This window comes from Corapipo altera, unplaced genomic scaffold, assembly GCF_003945725.1.
Source record: "Corapipo altera isolate COAL_440 unplaced genomic scaffold, ASM394572v1 71, whole genome shotgun sequence".
In the NCBI taxonomy this organism is placed as follows: domain Eukaryota; kingdom Metazoa; phylum Chordata; class Aves; order Passeriformes; family Pipridae; genus Corapipo; species Corapipo altera.
Genome location: NW_020884916.1, coordinates 3,604,369 through 3,614,761, shown reverse-complemented (window position 1 = coordinate 3,614,761; position 10,393 = coordinate 3,604,369). Strand labels below are relative to the sequence as shown.

Below are 10,393 nucleotides of genomic sequence, written 5' to 3'. Positions count from 1 at the left end.
TTTTGTCTTCCCATGGAGAAAAGTCAGATTTTAAGGTTTGGACATCCATGATGGATGGTTTCTAAGGGAAATTGGAAGTCTGTTGCTGGCATCTGCAAATTGCAAGTTGTTTGTCTTCCCAGTCATACCTGGCTCCTGGAGAGGCATTAAATAGGTGTTTTCTTTGAGAATTTTGCTGGTAGGAGGAGAAATAAAGAAAGAAGAAGGAAGGAAAGGAAGAAGAAAGGAAGGAAGGAGGGAAAGAAGGAAGGAAAGGAAGGAGGGAAAGAAGGAAGGGAAGGAAAGAAGGAAGGAAGGAAGGAAGGAAGGAAAGAAGGAAGGAAGGAAAGAAGGAAGGAAGGAAAGAAGGAAAGAAGGAAAGAAGGAAGGAAGGAAAGAAGGAAGGAAGGAAAGAAGGAAGGGAAGGAAAGAAGGAAGGAAGGGAAGGAAAGAAAGGAAGGAAGGAAAGAAGGAAGGAAGGAAAGAAGGAAGGCTGGGAGCAGAGGGACAGTGAGACCTGCCAGCCAGCATGTAGGGGCTGCCGTGGCTGTGGTCAGTCCCTGCTGGACTATTTTGGGCTGCAAAGGTTTCAGGGCTCACAGCAGCCGTGGGTTGGAACAGGGCAGAGTAACCTGTGCTGTCAGCACAGTGAAGCAGAGCAAGGCCTGAGGAGGATGTCCTTAGCTGGGAATTACTTGGAGCCGTCACAGGAGCCTGTGAAGGGTGACGTGGAGGCAGTGGCTGTGTGTGGCTCTGGCAGATGATGAATGCAGCCTGCTGATACAAACACAATTAGGTGATGTCTAGGAAAAGTGCTGGCTTTGTTCTGTGCCTGCTCTGCTCAAGCAGTGCAGGGACCTGAGTGCAAGTGTGTGCCCTCAGCCCCTGTGCCCCCCCCGGGCTGTGACAGTGACACCACCAGCACTGTGTGCCCAGCTGAGAGCCCGTGTGCAGCTCAACCTGGTGCTTTCTGCTGGCTGCAAATGCCCCTGTTTGGGTGGGTCTGGCCATCTGCACTCTGAGTTTTGGCAGTGCCAGTCGCTCCCATGTCGTTCCCCCGTGGGGGTGGTCAGGTTTAATTGTGCTGTGTATCGAGCTGTAGATGCTTTAAAAAGAGGGAGCGCATTTAAAAAGCACTTCATTTCCCCCTCTCTGTCCACTGTGACCTTCAGAGTTGGAGGAACCCTCCAGGGCATGGTGGCCACGGTCCAAGGAGAGAAAGCCCAGCCTGCTGCTGGCATTAAACTCCCGGGAATCAGGCTGGAACATGAGGCGAGAGGATTTCCCAGTATTTCCAACCGTGACCTTCAGAGCCGTGCAAATGTTAGTATTAAACTTATTACAGCAGAGGCCTTTCTGTGACCCTGCAGGGATAACTCCCCCCACCCCCCCCCCTTGGCTTTTTTTGGAGGCAGTGATGCTGATATGTGGTGCTGAGCCACAGAGACAGGACAAGGAGTGGTGGGTGCAAATTGAAATTCAGGTGGGATGTTAGGGAGGAATTCTTTACTGTGTGGTGGTGTGACAGGTCGTGTGACAGGTTACCCAGGGAGGTTGTGGATGCCACATCCCTGGAAGTGTTCAAAGCCAGGCTGGATGTTGGAGCAACCTGGTGTGGTGGAAGGTGTCGCTGCCCGTGGCAGGGGGTGGAACTGGGTGGTGTTTAAGGTCCATTCCAGTGTGATCCTATGATATCCCCCCTCTAGCCAGGGAGAGAGGGAGGCAGCCCAGGGGTCACTGGAGCCCCGGGGAGCGGGAGGAGCCCTGCACGCCCCGGGGCCGGGGGAGGTGGCCGCGCATGCCTGTGCCGGCCGTGCCCCCCGCCCGGGCTGCTCCAGCATCCTCGGCATCCTCCTCCCGCCCGGGATCCGCGCCCCGCATCCCGCGGGAACAAAGAGCGGCGGCCGCGCCCCGCGCGGGGCACCTGCTGCTGCTGCCGCCGCCGCTGCTGCTCCGCATCCTCCCGCATCCTCCCGCATCCTCCCGCCTCCGCCCGCCCGCGCATCATCCTCCCGCACCCGCGGCCCCAGCGCATCCTCCTCCCGCAGCGCCGGCCGCGCCCCGCGGAGCCCGGCGGAGCTGTCCGGCCCCGGGCTCTGTCCGTGGTGCTGCCGCCGCCCCCCCCAAGCCCTGCCCTCGCCCGGAGCTCGGGGCCACCGCGATCCTCCTCCCGCGCCTCCCCAGCGCGCCCGCGGCTCCCGCTCGCCCGGCATCCTGTTGCGCCGCGTCCGCGGCGAGGAGCGGAGCAGCATCTTCGGGAAGGAGCCTCTGCCCAGGCTGAGCCCTCGGAACAATGGCTGCGCTGCCGCCGATGCTCTGGGCGTCCTCGCTCGTGCTGGTGCTCTGGGGTAGGTGCTTCCATTCCCACATCTCCTAAGGATGCTGCTTTAAATCTCCTAGCAGGGTTCCCTTCACGCTGCTTTCCGAGCGGCTTTTTTTGTTTGTTTGTTTGTTTTGTTTTGTTTACGAGAGAAGGGAATTACGTTCGTGCAGAGTTGGTGTGAATGTGACGGAGTTGGTACGAGCAGAGAAAACCCCTCGGTGCTGAGGAGACTCACGGCACAAAGCATGTGCATGTCCTCTGCTGTTTGCTGTTGTTTGGAAATTTGCAGTGTAATTTAACATTTAGTCGCCTTCAGGGAGGGTGTGCAGAGCATTAAGCCGTGTGTTGGTGCTTAGTTTCCGTGTAGTCTGTACAAACTGGAGTAAATCAGTTTATTGCAATTGTAACTGCCACAGGGAAAGGTGGGTTGGTCTTGCCAACACGGCCACATTTTGATGTGCACGTCCCTCCAGCCCTGTGTGTGGGGTGCATGTCTCTGTGTCTGTGTGTGTGTGTGTGTGTGTGCATCTGATTTTACTGGAATAAAGCAAGATCCTGTAGCTTTTCCTTATTTCTCCCTGAACGCTGGTGCTACTCATGGAGCTGGTAGTACGGGAGAACTGGAATCGGGCTGTTTCCAGGAATAGTTCCTGGGATCATACAGTGCTCCAGAGAGCGGGTTAATGGTGTCTCTGAGGCTGGGGAGGAGGGAGCAGCCAGCAAAGTCAGCGTCTGGGCTCTGGAGACAGGCTTGGGCAGACAGAGCCCAGTATTGTTTAGCCCAGGGGACAAATGTCAGCAGGGATTTGGGCTGAGATGTTGTGCTGAAACGATCCTTTCCTGCCCAAGTCTGTGCTTTCACATGCAACGATTTTCCCCTTCTTTGCAAGAGCAGTAGCTGAGAGTTTCCAGCATTAGCACAGACCTGATTGGAAGCATTTTGAGCAGGAATGCATGTGAAATCAATAACTCCTCCTGCTGCCAAATTCACTCATGTCCAAACCCCTTGGTTCCCAGTACTGCCCAGGAAGCCCAGAGACAGGAAGGGTGGCAAATCCTCACGGATTCTGAACACATTGATGGATTAAAGCATCCAGACCTCTTAACTTAGCACAAAGAGCGAGCTGTTCCTCCACACTGGAATTCTGGGCTTTCCCCCACCCCAGACTGTAATTGCTGCTGGAGCAGGAGCATGCTCAGCACGCATGGGAGGGAATGAACAATGCCTTTAAAGTGGCATTAATTACGAGGGGAGAGATGAAAGTTGTGGCAAAGGAGATCCTGGAGAGCTGAATCTGTGTGAAATGATCAGCCTGTGTTAATTATTATGAATTATTAATATCTCAGAGAAGGAAGGTTGGTAAAATTTGACATTTGAGACTTAATCTGTTGTCAGACGGTGCTGGTAATGAATCAAACCATTTTCCATGGGGGATGACAATCTGATCATAAATGCTAAGGTGTGGATGACTGATGTCTCTCTAATTCTACCTTAACACTACTCTGCCGCTCCTTTCCCCCAGCTGGTGTTTGTTCTGCAGTCTGTGTTGAAGTCCCATCTGAGACAGAGGCTGTCCAAGGAACAGACATGAAGCTGCTCTGCATCTCCTGCATGAAGAGGGAAGAGGTCACGGCCAGCACGGTGGTGGAATGGTACTACAGGCCCGAGGGTGGAAAGGATGAACTCGTATGTATGTTTGGGAACCTGTTTTCATAGGTCTTACAGTGAAACACAGCCCAGTGAACTCGTGTGGGAGAAGCCAAGAGGTATTTGTGGCAGTGTAAGTTTGTCCTGGGGCAGGATCCCCAAGGAACACTGTGCAAGGGAGGGAGAGAGACCCAGAAATGAACAAAAGCTTTCTGCCACATTCTGATTCCAAGTCTATAGAAATGCCCCATGGGCTGCTTTCCTATCTTGGCAGAGAGACGAGCTTGGAGTTCAGCTCTGAGCTGCAGGTCTTCACAATTTCTGCAGCATTTTCACCCAGCACCAATTTTGAACAGCAACTAAAGTGCCTTTTCCTTGCTTAGCCCATTTTCACACTTGGGCACAGCATGAACCCATGGCAAGAAAAGCTAGAATCTGTTCCAGAGTTCAAACATTTGGGTCATGGATACATGAGTGCCAGTTTCCAGTTCATTCCTTGAATACCTCAAGTCCAGTATCTAAGAAGGGAGGCAGAAGTATAGAGTGACACTTGGTACCCTTGGCCAGGTCTGAATCCCTTTTCTAAATCCCAAAGCTGTTATTTTGGAAGGTAAATTGGCCTCCAAGAAAACTGCAGGACAGGATTTACTTTATTTTGCCTCAGGGAAAGCAGTGTTATCCTGACTGTGGGAGGATCTCTGGGGCTTGTTTTGGATCCCTGTCAGGAAAAGGTAAAATCCATTTCCAGAGTGAATCAAAATGGAAATTGCACAGATGGGGGGCAACTGGGATGCAAGAAAGGATGGTGAAATGGAGGTAAAGCTGAGTGCATATTTCTTTTTAGCTATTTTATCTGAGTATGGAGCATTAGATCAGTGGCTGCATTTCATCTTGACTGAGCAGGGCCAGGCAAGATGACAAATATTCTCCTTCTGTCTGACAACTAAAGGGACCACGCTGAGGGAGTGGGGATGGGGATTCACTTTCAGGGTGATATATTTATTTACCAGTGGCAACCCAAAGAATGCCAATGGAGGTGAGCTGGGACAGGCAGTGTAATGATGGGGACTGTGGTCAGCCAGAATATCCCACTGTCATATTTATCCTTCATCTCAGGGCTTCCCGAAAATGACTGTTTGTCTTTGCTGTAAATATTCTGTGGTTCTTTCTCAAGATGATCTTACATGCAGTGGCTGACAGGCACAAAGACTTGCCGGATCCTGGTTTTTAGTTCCATTGCTGCTTTTTTTGTGTCACTGTCCACGTGTGTCAGTGATTTTCTGTGACTCAGTTTTTCTGCCCCTGTGATGGAGATGCCAGTTTTGGGATAATTCAATTCTCTGTCTTTTCTAAAGTCGCCTGATATTTCGAGGTAAAGGATGATGGAATATGAATAGCTGCTGTTACTAAGGGAGCCCAGAACATCCATGGGTGTAGCTAGAGGGGGATGCTGTTCCTGTCAGTGATTAACCAGAGTTCCCTTTCACGTTCCCTCACAGATCTACGAGTACAGGAAAACCAACCAAGAATTCCCGACCCGCTTCAGCGGTCGGATACAGTGGAACGGGAGCAAAGACATGCAGGACGTGTCCATCACCGTGGTAAACGTGACCCTGAACGACTCTGGCATCTACACCTGTAACATCACCCGGGAGTTCGAGTTCGAGATCCACCGGCCCCTCTTCACCAGCTCCCGGCTCATCCACCTCACCGTGGTGGAGGAGGGTAGGACGGGCTGGCAGGGAGCCTGTTGTGCCGCCTCTGGCCGTGGGTGTTGTCCTCCAGGGATGGGGTTTGCCGTGGCAGCGCAGGAGAGGGTGGCTGAGCCGCCACACAGTCTGTCTGTCCTTGCCAAGCTCCGCGCAGGGCTCAGCAGGACGGACCTGCCCGCTGTGTGCTGGCTGCAAACAGGGCTGTGTGTGAGCGTGGGGAGGCACAGCCAGCCGGGCAGGCCGGGGCACAGCTGGGCACAGCTGGGCAGGCGCGAGCAGGGGTTTCCAGCTCCTCCTGCGGTGGCTCTGGGATGCTACAGCACTGCCTTTCCCAGGGAGCTGCAGCGTTCCTTGCTGCCGCCCCCTCCCTGCGGGAACGGCTCATTCTCCATTTTGATATCACTCTCTTGCTCCCACCCTCCTTCCCTCTCGGGTGCTCCTGAGTCTTTCTGTTCCTCTCGGGTTTGCTCGGTTCAGCCTGGAACCCCGGCTTGCTAGAGAACAGTGGGAATTCTGCTGTTCTTTCAGAGAGGGGCAGGAGCTTTCAGCCCTCCTGTTTTCCTGCTGGGTGTTCCCCTCCCTCTTCCCCACAAGCATCTCTGTGTTTTGATCGCAAGTAGCACCAGCGAGTAGGACACAGGGAGGAAACAGAGCGTGAGGATGAGACAGGCCAAGGGTGAGCAATCCCTGTGGATGTGGGGGTGGCACAGAACGTGAGGATCACATCATGTCTGATCCCACTGGAGACACCCTGTGGGATTGCTGCTGTTGGCAGCTTGTCCTAGTCCCTCTCTTTTAACCCCTCACAGCCTAGTGGCACCTGGGTATCTCTGGCAAGGAGACATCTTCATCTAGGAAGGATGACACAAGGGTGGGACGTGTCCGTGGAGCTGCTGTGCTCCCACGATCAGAGACTGTTTCATTTTCTTAACAGCTGGAGAAGACTTCACCTCTGTCATCTCAGAAATTATGATGTATATTCTGCTGGTCTTCCTCACCCTGTGGCTGCTGATAGAAATGGTCTATTGCTACAGGAAAGTCTCCAAGGCAGAGGAGGCCGCCCAGGAAAACGCGTAAGTGTGGGATCTCTGGAGGTCCCAGTTGTTTTGCCAGGGTTCTTCAGATGTCACAGGTCAGATCAGACTGCAAGAAAACTGAACCTTGCTCTTGCATGGTCTAGTTGGGTGTCCAAAAATCCTTGTAATGTTTAGGAGTACCAAGAGGCACTTCCACAGTGCAGGTGGGGAGCGTGGCCACACTGTGGTATCCCAGGGTGGCCTGGTTCGGACTGTGTGGAGATGCTCTCCTGGAAGGGCTGGTTTCTTACTGGTCCATTCCCATCTTTCTCCACACTTGGCATGGATAAGGGTGCTCTTTGTACACAGTAGGAAGGCTGTATGTGTAGGATTTTCCAGTAGGGAAGGCTCTGTGTTTGCTCCTGACTATGCCAAGGGGAGTTTCCTGCCATGAGCATCTTCTACAGGTGACATTTGTCACCTCCAGGTGAATGGACCCAAAGTGGCTTTTGCACTGTAGCACTTGAGGTTATGCTTTCCTCCTTCCCTTTCAACTACAGGACAGACTATCTTGCGATTCCCTCAGAAAACAAGGAAAACTGTGCTGTGCCTGTGGAGGAATAGCGGAGAGGAGACAGCAGAATGAACGGCACCAAGGTAGGGGATGAGGAAACTCAGTCACTGCTTGTGTGTGTCCACCTTCCAGCCTCCCTGAAGTGAGTTAGGTGCTGTGGGGCTGGAGAAAAGGCAGATGGGAGACTCCTGGAGCATGGCTGTGCTCCTCCTCTGGGCCTCAGAAGCAACACAGCTGCCTTGAGGTGGTGGGTGTAGTCATCTTACTTTAATCCCCAAACCAACACACACATTCACTTTTATGATGGAATTACACCTCCTTTGCCCCTTCCCCTTGAGTTGGGAATCATCAGCACCCCCTGCAGATGGGGAGCTGTGCCCACGAGGGCTGCAAGGGCTCCATCTCCAAAGGAATCATCTACTGGGAAGGATTAAAACCTTTTAAATTCTTGCTCCCGTCCTGTCAGCTGCTGTGCTAATCCCATCACAACCCTCACTCTGGTGAGGTCCAAGAGGGCTTCTCTCCCTTGCAGGGGCTCTGAAGACAGAAGGACCACGTCACACCAGCCAGGTTTGAGGGGAGCTCTGCGCCGCCGGGAGGAAACACGGGGAAGTGTAAATTCTCTTCCATTTGCCTTGGACTCTGTACAGCCTTGACTTTGGTCTCATGACTCCATCCTGAGCTGCCAGCCCATTGCTAAAGGACTCTTCTGTTGAAGCATGCTGAGCAAAAGGCACAGGGGTGTGGGCAGCACGGCTCCTTCCCAAGTTTCAGTTCCATCATCACCTCAATGGCTTTGTAAATGTTACCTGTCATTCCTTAGCTGCTGTCACCACCACCTTTATTTGCTAAATATGCTAGTTCTCCATTGCAGAGGTAAAGGGTATGGATGTCACGTCACTCTGACCTGCAGGACTGGGGATGAGGGCATTTTAGGGTGATGTTCCACCACGTATTGCAGACTAAACAGTCTTATTGGTGTCAAAACAGGAAGAATTTAATTAATTAGCTGCTTGGTAAATTGATCTGGACTTTGAGCTGCCCATGCACAGGCAGAGTAGGGTGGGACTGTAATGCAGTAAAATAGTTAAAAATGTACAGTAGGAAGGATGGGCCCCTGTGCCTGGAGGTACCTGATTCTGGAGGGAATTCAGAACAGATCCTGAAATATTCCTGCTTTGGGAGGCAGGATGATGTAAGTATGAGAATCCCCCATGTCCCTCCTTTCATTTAGCAAGTGTCAATATTCTCAGCTCCTTCCATCTGCCTTGCACAGCAGGTTTACTCCTGGAGTACACAGACACACAGTGGTAGGAGTAACCTGTGGAGCCACGTCCTGCAACAGCAACCAGGCAAGTAGGACAAGGTATGGGATCCACCTCCTTCTGGGAAACCCCGGGAAGGAAGGCAGCCTCATGCAAGAGACATAACCAGGAGGCAAAGCCCTCACAGGACACCACCTTAGTGAAATGGTTGTACATTTTACACTCTTCTCTCATGCTACAGCACAGCACCATCTAGAGGGACAGACAGAAAACATCCATTTTTCCCAGTTAGTCCTAATTCTTTCTTATGCTAATTGCTCACTGGTTTGAACAGTCAGCATTCATCCTAAATGACCCCCTGCTGCCCAGGAATCACGCTCTAAATTCCCTCTTTCCTATGCAAACTTACCTTTTCAGAGGGTTGAGTAAAATTTGTTTTCTAGCCTCCCACTTGATCAGTTGAGCTCAACAACTGGGATTGGAAGGGGAGAAAAAGGCAGAAAGATTGGCCAGGGTGGAATTGTACCTTAAAGAGGAGGATGTTTGGGTTTGTCCTATGGCAGATGTTACATCCCTGCTGCAATGGAGCCTGTACTGCTTGCTAGAGTTGACAAATTTTGCTACACTGATGCTTCCAAGTAGTTCCAAAGTGCTTGTGACTCCAGGCATGCTTCCCACCTATGGAATTCCCTCTGCTTTGTTCTGCTGCTTTTTATGTGTTTGCTAAAAATCACGGAAATTACTCCATTTGTAAGTCAGGCCCAGGCCAGATTTCTAACTGGCAGTTGTTCAACAACCCTTTTTTTAGAGTGGGTGTCTAGTAAACTACTACAGTGCAGTAGGATTGCTCCCAAATCCAGAGCCAAGTCTGGCAACTGGAGCACACTTTCCACTTGTAGTCTGGGCACCAGTTCCCTAAAACCTAATATCCAAAAGGGGGAAAAAGCAGACCCTCTTCAAGTTCAGCTGGATGTTATCATTTTCCCTACAATGATTTGCCTGCATTATCCCAACTCCAAACCCACAGCAACAGAGGAGGGAGCAGATTGTAACTCCAGAGTTTCCAGCACTGATCACGAGAGCCCATGGAGATTTTTTTTGTTTTAGGTAAGGTCACAAAACTTCTCTCTCACTTCAGCTCTGCTCCTCAGCCCCTGTGAAGCACTGAAAACCCTCTGGTTAAGTAAAAAAAAGGAGTAAACTAAGAACTTCTTGAGAGCTACCTCAGGTGGTAAAGAAGGGCCGTCCCCTTGTCCTGCACCTCCTCGTATCCCACACGCATCTCCTGGGGATGCTTTTTTGTTTTGGGACACATCTTTCACTTTTCCAGTTCCTGCAGACAGATGTGGTGTTGTAGGCAGGAGAAAAAAAGTTTTGCTCGAGAATCTCACAGAGTAACAAGTGAAAAACTGGGGGGTTTTCAAGGCTGGTGGTAAAGGTCGGTCTCTGCAAAGACTCTCTGTGTTCGGACACGACAGGAGAGACTCCAGAACAGGCAGGATAATAAAGAGAACAAAGACTCACACTGTCTGGTTGATAGAGTTTTTAATTGATACCGTACTTCCATGTACTAGCTACTTACACCAGGTTTGGCTGCAGAGCCTTTACAGTTCCTAGAGGTCCTAGCAGGTCATTCCAGCAGCGTTTCACCGCGGTTTGCGCACAGCGCAAAGGTCCCGACAGTCACACGACGCCTAAAACCAACCCACTGGGGGCCTTCCCCCACCCCACAGTTCACCTCAGTGCTCCAGCCCCCCCTGTTCCCGGGCTCTGGTGGCGAATTCCAGGAGGGAAGTGCAGGACCCAGTCCCTCGTTAGTCTGCAGTTACAGCGATTCAGGGGCGCGGGGTCCGGGTGGGGAGGACACGCTCCAGGT

General features: G+C 51.9%; 1 protein-coding gene across 1 annotated transcript; it reads left to right on the top strand.

Moving 5' to 3' along the window:
• Window positions 1-1,832: 1,832 nt before the first annotated feature.
• On the top strand, window positions 1,833-10,042 carry SCN3B (sodium voltage-gated channel beta subunit 3). Its single transcript, XM_027655413.1, has 6 exons — window positions 1,833-2,327; window positions 3,826-3,989; window positions 5,450-5,675; window positions 6,597-6,735; window positions 7,239-7,335; window positions 7,785-10,042. The coding sequence occupies exons 1-5, from the start codon at window positions 2,273-2,275 to the stop codon at window positions 7,300-7,302; spliced, it is 648 nt and encodes a 215-aa protein (XP_027511214.1). The 5' UTR covers window positions 1,833-2,272; the 3' UTR covers window positions 7,303-7,335; window positions 7,785-10,042.
• The last annotated feature ends 351 nt before the right edge of the window (window positions 10,043-10,393 follow it).